At 43.3% G+C, this 15,806-nt stretch overlaps 1 protein-coding gene across 1 annotated transcript; it reads right to left on the minus strand.

Moving 5' to 3' along the window:
- On the minus strand, positions 1-13,084 carry LOC117670148 (methanethiol oxidase-like). The gene is made up of 12 exons (XM_034425097.3): positions 12,537-13,084; positions 8,117-8,170; positions 7,810-7,922; positions 6,132-6,317; positions 5,802-5,922; positions 4,652-4,834; positions 3,837-4,015; positions 2,910-2,988; positions 2,312-2,433; positions 2,119-2,211; positions 1,648-1,766; positions 1-1,299 (listed from the first exon to the last, which is right to left on the minus strand). Exons 1-12 carry the CDS (start codon positions 12,538-12,540, stop codon positions 1,137-1,139), a joined length of 1,416 nt encoding a protein of 471 aa, XP_034280988.1. The 5' UTR covers positions 12,541-13,084; the 3' UTR covers positions 1-1,136.
- Between the last annotated feature and the right edge of the window lie 2,722 nt (positions 13,085-15,806).

The following is a 15,806-nucleotide window of genomic DNA, read 5'->3' on the forward strand; positions in this document are numbered from 1 at the left end:
TTTTAGTCTTGAAAAATTATTTATTTTTTTTAAAAGAACAGTGAGTAGCAAAGATAAAGAAATATATTAGTCTATTTCTGAAGCATCATCATCATCATTATTATTATTATTTATTGAATTTCTATACCGCCCTTCTCCCGAAGGACTCAGGGCGGTGAACAGAATAAGATTTCATATACATATAATTTTTTTTTTATCATGCTAGAGGTAATGCTAAGACGTTCCAAGAATGGCTCTGTTGCTTATTAAATCACAAACAACCCTGTATTCCATGATTTCTGAATCAAGATTTGATATTTGCCAAAAAAAACACCGGATGAGTTTGTATTATTCCAAATACAGCTAATCCTTGACTTACAACCATTTGTTAAATGATCGTTCAAAATTACAACAGCGCTGAAAAGAGACTTATGACTGATCCTCGCACTTATGACCGTTGTAGTAGACCCACAGTCACATGATCAAAATTTGGGCACTGGGCAACCAGCATGAAATTACGACGGTCGCAGCCTCCTGGGCAGGGGTGAAATGTAAAATTTGTTACTACCGGTTCTGTGGTGTGGCTTGGTGGTGGTGGGGTAATGTGACTGGGTGGGCGTGGCCAACTTTTTTTTAAAAAAAACTTTTCAAAGCATTTTTTCTAATGCTTTGAAAAGCCTCTGCCGATCAGGCAACTCAGCTGGGATCGTCAGAGACTTTTCAAAGCATTTTTTTTACCACCTCTTCGGCCAAGATCATTTGCTTTGTTCTTGAGGGACGCCTCAGCTACAGGAGTCTCAAAATAGAAAAACCTGGGTTTTCTGCTCCCGTGCCTGCCTTCCCTGAGAAAATTGTGGGGACAATTATTGCCTAAAATATTTCCTTCTGGGTAAAAACGTGCATTTCCCTGGTTACGCAATTGCGAAAGCGGGGCGAAACTGGAAACATGGAGATGTTTAAAATCTTGTATCAAAAATCCTGGGGTTGAGACCTGGTCACAGCAAAGAGGATGCAGTGGGTGTGAGCGACCTCTTGTGGCAGAACAAGGAATATCCCATCCAGAGGGAACCGCACACACAAGCAGGTGAGGAAGAAGTAGCATCTCAAGGAAAAAAACTTTTGCTAGCACAACAGACAGCTTGAAGCCGGGGAGATAGTTAGATCCAGATATCAGAGGTGGTGTCGCCGCCCGGATAGCGGATCTCGTGGGCCAGCGCTGGCCCATGTGGCTCTTTCCCGAAATCCACTAAGAACTTTTCGTTCACTTTCAAGCCTCCTTTCTTGCTGTCCACATCGATTTGCAACATGACAGAGCCTTCCCTGGGGAGGGGGAAAAAAGAAGATAAAACAGAATTTTACCATGCATTTCTGAGGACAATTACAGTTATGAAACTCGAAAATGGACAGATTCTGCCAATCTGGAAGTCGACGCTGCAGACGCACAAGCTAAAGTCCCTAGGCTGAAAGAAGAAATGCCTTTTACGTTTATTTAAAGTGTCATTTTAAATTCCACACAAACGGCAAATTCTAGCAACCATCAAAAACTGCACCACGCAACTTCCAGGTTTATTTCTGCTTGCGGATCTTCCAAGGAACTTGTCTCAAGACCCAGCTTTGTTTCTCTTTTTTAATAAACAAAGGAAAAAAGCGAAGGAAAGGCCGTCTTACTTGACCATGTCTGGGTAGAACTGCTTATCCCATCCGCTGTAGAGAGAGGTGCTGACATACAGCCGTTTTCCATCCAGGCTCAGCTGGATCATCTGGGGGGCACCTTGAACTCTCTTGCCCTGCGAAGGACGAGAAAACGGGTGTGACCTAACTTGGGACCCAAGAGGCAGAGAAGGCTTTGAGCCAGAATTCCCCATTCACACTGGAAGCTGAAGTCCACAAGCCTTAAAGTTGCCAAGTTTGGACACCCCTGGACTAGGAGACCTCCGAGGTCCCTTCCCACCTGATTGGAAGTTCTGTGTTCTACAAAGATGGTTTGGCTGTGAAATTTCCTGCAAAAATTTCTGAACATCCCTTGCACTGTTGTGAAAATGAAATGGAGGGAGACAGAAAGGTTCTCTGGAAGGCAGTTAAGACAGTGACCTAACAAAGAAAAAATGTAACAATAATCCTGGGGTGGGGAGGACCCACCTTGATGATGAATGGATCTGGCTGGCAGTCCAGTTCTGGGTCATCAATCACTTTGACGGGACCTCCTTTGACAATGCTGCCTCCCAGAAACACCTGCATGGGCGGAGACACGGCTGGGTGAGGATGTCCCACATCACCTGCAGAGTCAGCGATTCCCGGCAGCCATGCACCCTTCCCCTGCCCCGGGGTCTACCTGTCCCACCAACTTGGGCTTCCGACGGTTGGAAATGTCGTATTGACGGATATCTCCATGAAGCCAGTTGCTGAAGTACAGGAAGCGGTCATCCAGGGAGATCAGGATATCGGTGATCAGGCCTACAGGAGAGCTTCGTGTTAACAGGAAGGCAGCAAGTCCCAGGAGGAACCAATGTTGCCCCCAAATTCCCAGCTGGGCCAGGAGCAGATTTGCACGTATCCAACAGAAATATTGACTCATTGAGTAAAGACCACCTAGTTGGTTGCGTATAAAGTTGCATTGAAAGTCAAGGCTGAGACGTTTACAGCCTGTACGCAATGAGTCAATATTTCTTCTGGAGCCACCGCTACAAAATCCATGTCATGTAATGAATATAGAACCTTGCTAAGGTCACGGCTTTCCCTGAATCCTCTAATAAACGATCAAAGGAGTAAATTAAAGAATGGGAACCCCTCCTGTCTTGGAGATGAGATGTTGAAAATTTATATCTAGTTAAGAGTTCGAATTTAGTTCCAAAGCAAGACTTTTAAAGTTGTTATTGGTGGAGGAATGCAACTTGGATCGATTACGAAAATATAAAGCTCGTTGGACTAGCCTGGCATTTCTGGGAGAAGCCATCCTTCGACCTTCTTGTTGGGAATTTGAATCACCTTCTCTGCTGCCCAAGTTCCCTCCTGAAGGAGGAAAAAAAAACAGTCAGAAGGGGAGGAGTTACCCTTGGTGTAGCCCAACCCACAGAGACACCTATGCCTTCAAGTCTGGTTAGTTAACAGTTCTGTTTTAGAGCATGCCTAGGAACCACTTGCAAAGGGACAGGTTACAGATAATTATTTACTCGTTATATTTATTAATTACAACTCTCTTGCAACTCCGGGCACTGCACGCCAGAGCAGAAACTAAGTGAAGAGGCATATTTATCTGATTTCTTTTACATGATTTGCCAGTCGACATTTGGTGACGCAAGGAAGGACTGGAAGGGGTGAATTTGTGGCTGGGTGGCACGCCTTGGCAATCCGTGACTCAGGAACTCCTACTGGCGATATGATGGAATTTGGGTGGCTCAGTTGTGGCACCAACGTGACCTTGGCTGACCTCAGGGAGATCAGACCTGTTGAAACTTGGATGAGGTACCATCCCAAAATCCTAAGGCTAGAGGCCAAAATGGAGAATTAAAAAAAATAAAAAGGCATGTTGCTAAGAAGCTCCTTGGACATCTTTGGAAATAATTGCCCCAAAGCAGATGTTAGTTAGCTAGGTAGCATTTTGAGGTCGCCTTTCTGCATTCTGAAGTGCAAAGGAAAACCCTCCAAAAATACAAAAATTGAAAAAAAAAATGGGCCTGGCCCGTTTAGCAGCCAGTAGTTCTCAGGACCCTAAAAATTCCAGTGGGCCTACCACACCCTCGAAGGCTCTGGGGCGTTGGCTGTGTGCCTGTGCTCAATTGTGGGCTTTTCCCAGAGACTGTTCTTCGCTTTATTTTGCTGTAATTATTCCTTTTTGTTGTTGTTGTTGTTTGTTTTACCGGGGTCTTGTAGAAACGGTGGACAGCACTGCTGAGGGCACAGCCGATGTACCCCTCGGCTGCATCCGGGTCGTGGAGAAATCGGATCTCTAGCGGAATGGAGTTCTTGCCCACGTCGATTGTCTGGATAAATTCATGAGTGGTCCAATCCCACACATTGATGTTTCCACCATAGCAGCCTTTGGAAGCAGGTGTGAGAGAAGCAAGGAAGATTATTTTGAGAAAGGAGGGAGAGCAGGATTTGGTTAGTAGTATGTTTTCTTTTCAGGGGTCCTTGGTGCTCTCTGAGCTTGGTTGTTTTCCTGCAGACGGTTCATGACCCAGCTAGGAAACATAATTGGTGCTAGAAGGAGCGTTTGTAGCAAAGCCCTGATGATGTTACCTAGTTGGGTTGTGAAACATCTGCAAGAAAACAACCAACACAAAATTTCCTCTGGATCTCATACAGATGTGAATTGGACCTCACCACTAAAGAGCTAATGACTTAATCCAATTTATTGAGAAATTGGCCTCCTCCCTTCGGTAGCTCCTGGCTGTCGTGTGACCCATCTTTGCCTACAAGGCCCCATCAAGGCTCCTCCTCTAATTAACTCCTCATTGGTGGGAAGAGATGCTGTCTTGACTCTCATTGGCCCTCAGACCTCAATTCCTGTCTAGCTTCGACTCTTTCTTCTCCAATCCTTAATTCTGGACCTCAATCCCATCTTCTGGACCATGGAAGATGCTTCCAACCAGGTTCTCCTTGACCCAACAGCCTGGTTGGCTTTGGATCTGAGGATACCCGGTGTCTGTGGAACTCCTGGAACTCCTCTCACCCTTCTCCAAATCTGCTGGGTTAAACCCGTAGGCGAAGCACTTGGGCGTTCCCCACTCCGTGCTCATCAAGACGTTGTGCCTGGGCTGGTACCAGAAATCGTAGCCAAATGGTGGGACTTTGGTGCCTTTTTCCCAGTTGCCCTTCACCTCAAAGGTCTCTCCATCCAGCAGCACAAAACCCCCTGCAAGGGAAAACGAAACGTTATTTATTTGTTACACTTATTTGCTGCCCATCTCGCCGCAAGGTGACTCTCTATTAATATATTGATATTAGCATTCAAGCAGGGATGAAATGCACTTACCTTCACTACCGGTTCGGAAATATGAGTGCGTGCACCTGTTCTACGCATGCGCAGAGCCTTAAAAATGGGATGTAATGATGTCCCAGCGGGTGGGTGGAGCCTCCTGCTGCCAGCCCTACCGGTTCGCACGAACCGGATAGATCCGGCCGGATTTCACCGTTGCATTCAAGATTGCATTAAATGAACATAAATTCTTTCTGCGTTCTCGGAACAGCGGGTGAACGTCACAGCTCCTCCAAGAGCTATTCAGAGGTTGCAGAGAGATGGCAGAAAGTGGAGACAACATCTCCATCTGATTTCTCCCACTCAAATATTCTCAGGTAGGGAGGCTGCTCCCTGAGTTCAGACCGTTGCTTCTAATGGGATCATCTGTCTGCTGCAGAGAATTCAGCTTTATCCTTCATCTGGCTAAAAACACCTCCTGCAAAAACTCTCTCAGGCTGGGTGGCTTTAGGCCGGCCCCTTTCTCTCAGCCCTACCCACCTCACAGGGTTGTTGTGGGGAAAATAGGAAGACAAAGAGAACAGAACAGAATACAGAACAACAAAACACAACAGAATAGAATAGAATAGGAATAAAACAATAATAGAATGGAATGGAATGGAATAAATAGGATAAGAATATAACAAGAATAGAATACAGAACAGAAAGGTTGTAGGGTCTCCTGCTTGGGCAGGGGGTTGGACTAGATGACCTATAGGGCCCCTTTCAACTCTGTTAATCCAGAATACTTCATTATCCATTGTGTGATTGGACACACAAAGTGTATTAGATACCGTCAGCCACCTTGAGTTATTGACAAAAACTATAAAGGCAGAATTAAAAAGAAACATTAAAAAAGACCTACCTTTTCCATTGCCAGAAGGGTCAGCCATGGTGCTAATCATGATTTCGCCATTCCCCAGGCAATGTGAGGTGTGAGGATTTGCCAAATTGCACTTCCAATAGACATCAATGGGCTCGACAACCTGCAATGCAAGATTATGCCTGAGAAGAGATGAGGACGGGCAGACGGACCACGGATAGATGCACCCAGCCCCTTCACCACCCAAGCTTTGCACAGGGTGAGAAACAGGACGTGTCGGTCCCGAGAGCGAAAGAAGCTTGCAAAGGCAAGAGAAGGAAGATGGTTCTGTGAAGCCCCCTTTGGAGGGGCCCCCTCAGGCCTGGCGTGTACCTTGTGGATCTTGGGGGCCCTCAGGTTGGTGCCGGTGTCGATCACGTAAATGCGGGACGAGATCAGGCTGGGAAGAATGAGACGGTTGCGCTTCTTGGTGGTGTCTCCGAAGCAGCTGCTACAGGCGTTCCAGCCGGAATGGTGCAGCTCGTCATTGACGTTGGGCATCTGCAGGCGGTGGATGACCTGTGGGGTGGCAGAGCCCACTTGGGACCTTTGGACAGGCCCTCAAAGACCTTGTGTTCCTTCCCCTGCACTCTGTCTAGAGTCTTTTTTAATATTCCGGCGACCAAAACTGGATGCAGTATTCCAAGTGTGGTCTTATGTAGCCCAAACAGAATTCGATTCTAAAGCCGACTTGTGTTATTTCTGGTCTTAACTTAATGTCTTGCAACGCTCTGCCCCTTTCTTCCTCTCTCCCCATCCCCCAGATTATTTTAATCAACCCCTTGGGGTCTCCAACCTTGGCAACTTTTTAAGACTTGTAGATTTGAAGTGCTGGCTGAAGAATTCTGGGAGTTGAAGTCCACAAGTCTTAAAGTTGCCAAGATTGGAGACTCCTGGTTTTACGCTGAGAAACAGGACTTGAAGTGAATCAGCTCACTCACACTCACACACACACAGAGAGAGAGAAGCAAACAAGCGATTTAACCACGTGATTTACTGGAAGGACATGTTGCTTGGCAGTGAAGGGTGGGTAGGGATGTCTTGTGGACATTTTTTCTTTTGCAACCCTGCATTATTCAGATCCCAAAGCATGCAGGAACCAGCACCCACCCACCCCCGCTTTCCGATTTCTAAATTGTTTGAAAAGGGGTTGTTGGTCTTTTGGGCCATAATTATTAGCCAATGTTTTTTGGAATGCAGAACTTTGGGTTATCTCCACCCATCCACCCACCCCGTAAAGATAAAAGTGGGGATTTTGAAATGGGCTTGCACGGTGTGTCAATCAAGAACGCAGGATTTCAGATATTGGCAGTGTCCCTGAAATAACCATGAAAAGTGTCAGCCGCTGGAAAAGTCCGTAGTTTAAGATTTGAGCAGCTGCTCGAGTTTGACAACTGCTGGGCCAGTTGTCCTGAGTAAATCCTGAGGGACTCCAACCCCAAGATTGATCCAAGAAAGGAGGAAGAAAGCAATTGGCATTTGATCCGAAAGGAAACATTCTCCAGTTGGAATTTTAGGCAGCAAAGAAAGGCAACTGCAGGGTTCAGATTTCCTGACAGACTGCAGGGAAGAGAACCGTTTTCTCTCAGCTTCTGAAGGAACCACAAAGTATCTGGGGATACTTTGCTATATTGGGCAGCAATTTCTCCCTCATAATGTGGAATTAAATCTTGAGAATCCTGGGTTTTTCCCCCTAAGGCTTGATTGAGTCATATAAAAGCCCAGCTGCGCTCAGATTCTTTCTAAGATTTAAAATATTTTTTCATAAAAGACGAGAGAAAAGCAGCATTTGAAGCAAGGAGAAAACCGGGAGTGTATCTGTGAATCAGAAAGTCCACCGTTAAGCATTTAAAAATGAGGCATCCTATGTGTGCTGTCGAGAGATATCAAGTCATCCCAAAATACCTTCCCTATCTCGGGAATCACTTTGCTCAAAGCTGTCCCGTTTGCCATTATTAGGATATTGAGCTGCTGTTATGATAAACCAGCTTTGAATTTGAATTAAACCTACTTGGCAGTAAGTATGGGATTTGGGGTCCACATCCACAGTGGCCAAATAATCCGGTTTTTCTGTTCCGGTGTTTCGGTAGATGCAAGGCAGATAGACGATCTCTTCCCGTGGCCCTTTTGGAAGAAAGGGCAGAAAGAAAAGTTACATATAACTTTGAATGATCACTAAATGAATGATTGTAAGTCTAGAATTCCCTGTAATTGGGTCAGGTTCTGTGCAAGGCAAATATTGAGGATACACAATGATTATCCAAGAGTGGTTTCATTTTAGGACACACACACACCCACACGCACCGGTGTCCCCTCACCTTTCATTGCATCCAGCGGGGTTTTGTATCCCGGCCCGCACTCTCCGCATTTTGCTGCAATTCAAAACGGACAAGAGGAAAGTTAAAAACACACAAGAGGACAGCGATGGAACCAAATCAGCTCAGGATATGCTTTGAAATTCTGTGTCACTTTGATTGTGTCCTTTCCTGATAAATTTCTTGGTAGCTTCAGATCAGGGAATTCTAGGGCTGAATTCAGCTTCCTGCGAGTCTTTTTAAAGATTTCAAGTTGCTAGTGCTCATGACTTCAAGGATATCTTTCCCTGCTGAGACATCAGAGGTGTGGTGAGTGTCAATTAAAGAAGTTATTTAAGTAAAATAAGTTGAGTAGCATGCCCTGGTTTTATAGCTTGTCCTAACGTTCATTGCTTTGATGCCGAATGAACTTTGTCTTCTTCAGGTCTTCCTGACTCAGTTTGACTTTTTTGCATGGAAGGGAGTCGAAATAATTCATTAGGAATCGAGTTAGAAATTAGCATCACTCTTTTCCCTGGAGAAGCCCCAGTGGCAGCCCTGATAAACTCAAGCACCCCAGTGATTGGTAGGTTAAAATGCAATTATTTAAGTGTTATTGTGATTTCCTGCCCTACCCCAATGAAACGGTTGCTTTTATTGACCTGTTAGCTTAGCGTGAGCCTGCAACATTTGCAAGGATTCAGACCAATGTATAAGCCATTTTGAGACGTGCCGAGTGAGCAGAGCGTTCGTGTGACGGTGTATTGATGAATTATGTTTGACTGTAGGTGTGATTTGGCTGATGTTGCAAATGGGCTTCATTCCTGCAGTCATGGTAGGTGTCCTGAAGTCAATCCCCCCAGTGAAGCCTCCAGGTTTATGAACAGTCTACCAGTCCCTGCGAAGCAATGCTCCTCGCCAGCATTGGCTCCTGTGACTTTGGGCAGTCAGTGTGGGAAAGAGGTAGCCCTTTTCAGGACAAGTCTTCCGTGTGGATGGGGAAATGTGGGTCAGCTTGGCTCAGGGTTTGTAACTGTGTGCCTGTCCTGTGTTGTGCGTCAAGGGGAAACGGCACGAAGGAGCAATTCCACTGGGACCTTCTGAATTCAGCTTCCTCAAAGAAAGATTCTGGCTCTTGGCTCAGTCAAGAATTTTGCAGCAGATGCTTCCAGTCTTCGGAGGGAGGCTGTGCGCTGCTGAACACTCCCTTGTCATAAATTTTATTTCCGAGCATGAACAGTGGGGAAGAACGTTTCATAAGCCTGCTTGGGCAACTGCCCAGTTGCTGCTGCTGTCACGCAAGTGATGGGACTGGCCCAAAGATCATTTGGTGGGTAGTTGCAAAACCACGGCAGAGTTCCATTCCTCACATGATGCTTTCTGAGTGTTTGGGACTTCCCAACAAGTCTCTACTCACAAGGACCCTGGGAAGCTGGTCACTTTATGACCCAATGGAGAAACTGCCTGATATCCCAGTCTTGAGGCTGGACATTTAGTCCTAGATTTTACCACACCTCTTTACCTCACTGGTTTATTTATATTGCATTGTCTGCTTTATCTCTGGAAGCCAGGTGTGGGCCCCCACCTCTTGCAAAACCCAGCATGCAGCCTTCAAGTAACTGTTGGGTCTTTAACACACTTTTTTTTTTTTTTGGGTTGTTGATTCTGTTGCAACAGAGCAATACAGCCGTGATTTGCCATATTGGCCTGTTTGAATTAATAGGTAACGTATTAAACCACAGAGAAAGAAAAAAATTATGAACATCAAATGACTTTATGGTACTTGAGGATGGATTGAGACCGTCACAAATGGAGATATATCCTCATAACAACTTCATCAGTTGAGCTACAGTTCATTGTGCTAAAGTTGCCTGTGTTTTATTGGGCTTTGGCTTAGCATCTGCAAACCAGTCGATTAAGGCTTGTTGCACAAACTACGAATTAAACAAGCCATCAGTTAATGCATTGTGTAAACCCAGCCACCGTATTTTAAAAGTAGCCAGAAGACAAGTTACCGTAGCTGCAGACTTTGCATTCTGTGTCTCTATTTCTGTAATTTAATCTGGCGCTGCGAGTAAATTATGGTTTTTAAATTGGATGGACTTCCTAATCGGAGCTTATGCAAGATAAGTAGATGTTGCTGATCAATTTCTCTGAAAACTGAGTTAGAGCAGGTCTCCTGAGTCTATCTTGCAGTGACAGTAGCCATATTAATTGGCTTATTTGACTTGATGGAGTGGATCCCGGGAGTTGGGAAAATGCCATCTTAAAACCTTCAGCTATGACTCTGTCTAGGAGAGTCAAGCAAATTTATGCGTCGGTTTGGCTGTAGAGAATTGAGTTTGTTGGGTGGGTTGGATGGATGGAAGCTGAAAGGATCAAAGGAATTGTCACTTTCTGATATATGATTATATAGTTTGTTAATCTACTGACTGTCATAGCTCTTTACACTACTTCTATCTTGGATATAAGTGGATTCCAGACCATAAATTGAACTGGTTCATCTTATGGGTGGGTGGCTTTGTTGCAATAGGCTAATTCGTTTAATTTTTTAGAAGCCCAAATTCTACCCATCTTGAGCAACACCAGCAGTACAGGGGTAATTTTTTCTCCCTGTTTAAATTCATTAACAAAGCTTTCCTGTTGCATAAGGCATGTCAAGGTTAGCTCGGTTATCCGATTTTATTTATTAAGCTTATGCACCCACTTCCCACTAAGCAAGTTCTCAAGCCAGCTAACAAAACTAAAAGAAAACCAAGGTTCAGAAAGTTAGAAGCATCAGTTAAAACCAACACAGGATCAATGTTCGGTAAGGCCCTGTGTGAGTTTGAGCCAGATGGATGAAGGGGTTTAAAGAACCAGGCTGGAAACCAGGAGACTGTGAGTTCTAGTCTTAACTCCGGCATGAAGCCAGCTGGGTGATTTTGGGCCGGTTGCTCCCTCTCACCTTAGGGGGGGAAAAATGGCAAAGCACTTTGGAAAACATTTCCAAGAGAACTACAGGAACTTGTCCAGGTGGTTGCCAGATGTTAAAACTGACTTGAAGACACACATTTAATTTGAATGGTTCAGCAACATCTGAAAGGACAGGTTTGAATTACACCAGCGATGATTTTCAATTCTTTGACCATTCCTTTTTTCCTCTGATGGTGACCCATGGACCTAAAATCACCTGATTAATTGCAAGGTTGAGTAGAAATGGCGCAGCATTCGCTCCCTCCCTCTATAGATGGGTACTTTAAACAAGTCCTTTTTTCACCTTTATACTCTCTACGACTTTCCGCTTGAATGCTCATTTCTCTTTACTAAAGGCTTATATAAACAGCATAATCTTATATTTATTCAAAAGCCGATCTCACTGGGTGTTTCCATGTAAGACCTTTTATGACACAGTTTCCTTCGCTTATTCACAGTTTTGGTGGTGGTGCTGGGACTGGGAAGAGCGCCTAGTATTCTCTCCAATTTCTGAAAGTGGCTTTCTGCTTTTTTTCTTCTTCTAGAATCATTTCCTAATACAAAAAGCAATCTCTCTTAAGAGAGAAAGACAGAATTGCATACAATAATAATATTCGGAGCTGTTCTTTAGACCGGCTTCTCCCATTCCCATACCCTGCTTTGACCTCAACTAAGAGAGTTAAAATGCAAAGTATTTGGAGAGACATTGTATACATTTTCCTGCTAATGACAGGGTCCTTCTGCCATTGCTGAAGGAGCCGTTCTTCTGGGGATTTTTGGAGGGAGGGTACAACAGTGGTTGGGAGATTCTAGAGGACAGAAGACATCAGAAGTAAAGGAATTAAATTTAAAAAAAAAAAAAAAAGACATGCCAAAATGCAGATAAACCTGTTTCAAATGTAATCGGAACTGCAACTGCTAAGCCAAAGTGCTTATCAAAGAGAATAGGGGCTTCCTTCCAAGCATAAATGCAGCGGATCAAACAGTGCAAAAACATAGTATAAAAGTCGAGGTATTTTTTTTCCCCCCTGTGTTGCAGAGAGTAGAATCCTAAGTATATATCTTTGGAAGTAAACACATGTGAGTTATTGGTATCCTATTGCAATAAAAATGGATTTTCTTAACAATCAGGATTTTTAGGGACTTTGCCTGGACCAAAACCCTCTAAGAAATAAATGCTACTAAAAGAGAAGAAGTTCTGAAATCTCACTGGCACTTTGCATCTCAAAAGCTAAACTCCCTGAGGGTTACGGTACACTTTTTAAAGTATACCTGTATTAAAATTGATACGTGACCTCCTGTCAAGCTAGTTGCATCAAATAAATGGCATTACTGGCTTTCTCCAACTTCCGTAAGTGTTATAATAATGATAATCTATTCCTGAGCTTCTACATTGGAAAAGTCTGAACTACGCAGGAAACCCTGGACAAATCATGGCTGTTTCTGCAGCTGAGTAAAAGAATGTGGCCTCCGTCTTGTTTTGGCTTACCCATGGTGGTGGACTTGGATTATTCCTGATCTCTTCCCTCCAAAGAATTCTGACCAACGAAGAGGATCCTACAGACCAGAGGCAAGGCTTTTTCTGGAGGAACATATATCTCTGTATTTCAGTGGGTGGAGAAGAGGCGTGTTGGGAGGAGGACTATTGCAAACTGCTGAGCAATTCCAGATGGGGAGGGCTGTGTTTTCAGTCCAAAAAATCCAATGGTTTCCTTTGATTCTGTAAGCTGTCTCTTGTTTCTGTCTTGAAAGATCTGGTTCTTTGTCCTGTCAATAGTTGATTGCCTCATCTTTTAGCTTCGTCAGACAGAAAATCCTTCTCTGTTTTGGGCTGGAGGTGCAAAGAAAAGAAAACTCTTAGCTGGAGGTGGTGTTTCAAAGAGTATATCAGCGCCCAGCACAGACTCAACACAAGTATAGCTCTGAAACTGGCAGGCAGCGGAGATCTGGCAACTCATTTGCTTTCCTGTCAAGCAACTGCCGGTGGACTTTGGAGATGGTTTTTGTCCCTCTTTAGTTGAAAGTACCCTTAAGAATGCCTTTCTTCCCTTGTTACTGTTAATTAAACCCCAACTAAGCAAATATTTAATAAGATGAGGTGAGTAATTGCTCAGTTTTGTTCAGTTCTGAGTTTGATTCTGTTTGATTTGTAAAATCTTGCACAGACCAACTACTTTTCATGGTGAATGTTGATGTTACAGATTACATTTTTAATGCCATTAGTAGATTTCAGCACCCTCTTGAATTTTTAAGATGTTCCTTTTTTCTGCTCAAATAATGACAGATTGTTTAACTGAAGGAAACCTGTTTCACATCATTATATGAAGATTATTAAATCTGTATAATTTTCATTGCATATGCTAACAACTCCCAAAGTACCGTATATTATACTGATTCTCCTCCAGTTAACAGGATTTGTGAACCCTTCGATGCTAATCTGTACAAACCAACAAAAATTGTTAAAAAATCAATCTGGGTTGGCAGCCCTGTCACTAGGAAAATTTTCTGAATGGTTCCTTGCTTTTTGATTTAGAAAAACCTCAAAGGGTGTCTTGGAGACCATATATTGCCAAAAATGTACAGCTACACATTGCTTATAATGACTCTTTAGAATGTATTTACTATATTTTTTGGTGAGTAGATGGCAAATAGATAACTCCTATTTGTTGGTGGATGGATAGACAGCTCTTCATTTCTCCAGTTCATGATAACTTAATTGAAACAATAAAATATGCTTTACTGTATGTTAAGTTTCAATAAAAAGGCCAGATCCTGAAGATGAAACTCAAATACTTTGGCCACCTAATAAGAAAGAAGGACTCTCTGGAGAAGAGCCTAATGCTGGGAAAGATTGAGGGCAAAAGAAGAAAGGGACGACAGGATGAGGTGGCTGGATGGAGTCACTGAAGCATTTGGCGTGAGCTTCAATGGACTCCGGGGGATGGTAGAGGACAGGAAGACCTGAAGGAACTTTGTCCATGGGGTCGCGATGGGTCGGACACAACTTCGCGACTAACAACAAGAAGTTTCAATAATGGGCAGATCTTGAAGAAAGAAAATATTACTCATATGATTCTGTATGAGATACATGCTCATTAGCATGTTTATTGTTTGCAGTTTATGGAATCCCAGTATATTTAATTTGAATATGTTACTCTGGTTACTAGTTAATATACTTTAAAAGAAAATTGATCCAAATGCCTGGGAAAGGAGGGGTTGCATATTGACATCCATTAAAATTGAAATTTGTTTCACTTTGCATGGTTCTGACTCTGTATTTCTTTCTTGGAGTCTGATGATCACGGATTAAAATGTGATAGAACTTTGAAGCTAAATTTTAAACAGACTAAAGTAAACATGTTTACTTTAACAGTACTGGATGTAACTTTTTAGTACAATTTATTTTTCCTAATGCAATTTGCAATATTGTGTCCTTTTCATAAGGAGTTATGGGCAGTTTCTGGGTTTAAGAATGAGTTCTGTTCCTAACTCTATTTTTAACTAATTTATATTTAAATTGGAACTTTTACCATGAACGAGCTTTAGTATATTATTAAAAATGTGGGTAGCATTCTCCTTCCAGCTGATGAACTGTTGAAAGCAGGCAGTATATCAAAAACCTGCAGCTTCAACGATTCATAAAAACATTGTGGGGCTTCAGTGGTTCAACTCAAGGGACAATGCCATTTGAAAGTGTGGCTTGTCTGCAAGAACACATAGGGTACACCAAGAGACTTATTGCTGTCTCTCAGTCACTAATGATTTTCAAAGCTTTGGTCCATTCATTATTGAGAGATGCTCCATAGTCCTACGTTCTTATGGTTAAGCTACATAAGTGTAGCATTTGTGCAAACGCGTGGGCCTTTTTCCTCTGGCCGTCTGCCATTTGGGATGCTTTCCTCTTTGAAACTGTTTATCTTGTAATTGAGGAACAAAACCAAGAATTCTTGCTTTCCAGGCCTTTGGAAGGTTCATTCCTTGGCAGCATCTCTGAAATTGAGTTTTAATTGGCATTTTCTCACAATGGTATTTTTTTTTAGCTGCTATGATATCTGGCTACATTATAATTGTAGATTATCTTGTCGACACCAAGCAAATGTGAAGGTAGGATAGACCGTCATTGCATGCTCAAATTATCTTATGGAAGAGTCAGTCAGTAGTGAGATGGGCAGCATATAAATTGAATAAATAAAATAAATAGAAGAGGAAAAAACAGGCAAAATCTCAGTGTAACAGTCTCATAAGAGTCGCACGTTTAATAAGAGTATGACATAATCAGGTACACATCTTTCATCACAAGATTAAGACACATTGGACGGTCCCAAAGGTGTTTTTTTTTCAAGAGGCAACTGGACTTTCTGGTTTGTCTTTGAAGACGTTTCACTTCTCATCCAAGAAGCTTCTTCACATTGGACAGCTTCTGCTCTGCATCGGCCAGGGTTGCCTTTGGTGTGACTCTCCATTGTCTAGCTGGGGAGAGCAGAACCCCGTGGTCAGAATTTCCCCATTTTTTCTGCAGGGGAAAAAAATGGCATTGATGAAGTGGTGGGCCTGCACCCTGATGCTTCCTGGGGATGTCTTCCACTTTGTCGCCTTCTCCTGAGGAGAATTTACCTCAGGAAACCCCTGAGGAGAAATGGTGGAGGAAGAGGAGGAAAAAGGAAATGATGATGATGATGGAGGAGGAGGAGGAGGAGGAGGAGGAGGAGGAGGAAGAAAAAGAAAAGATAAGAAGGGAAGGAGGAGGAGGCAACCTTTT

The sequence above is a fragment of the Pantherophis guttatus genome, chromosome 18 (genome assembly GCF_059756535.1).
Source record: "Pantherophis guttatus breed Tessera chromosome 18, ASM5975653v1, whole genome shotgun sequence".
NCBI classification, from domain to species: domain Eukaryota; kingdom Metazoa; phylum Chordata; class Lepidosauria; order Squamata; family Colubridae; genus Pantherophis; species Pantherophis guttatus.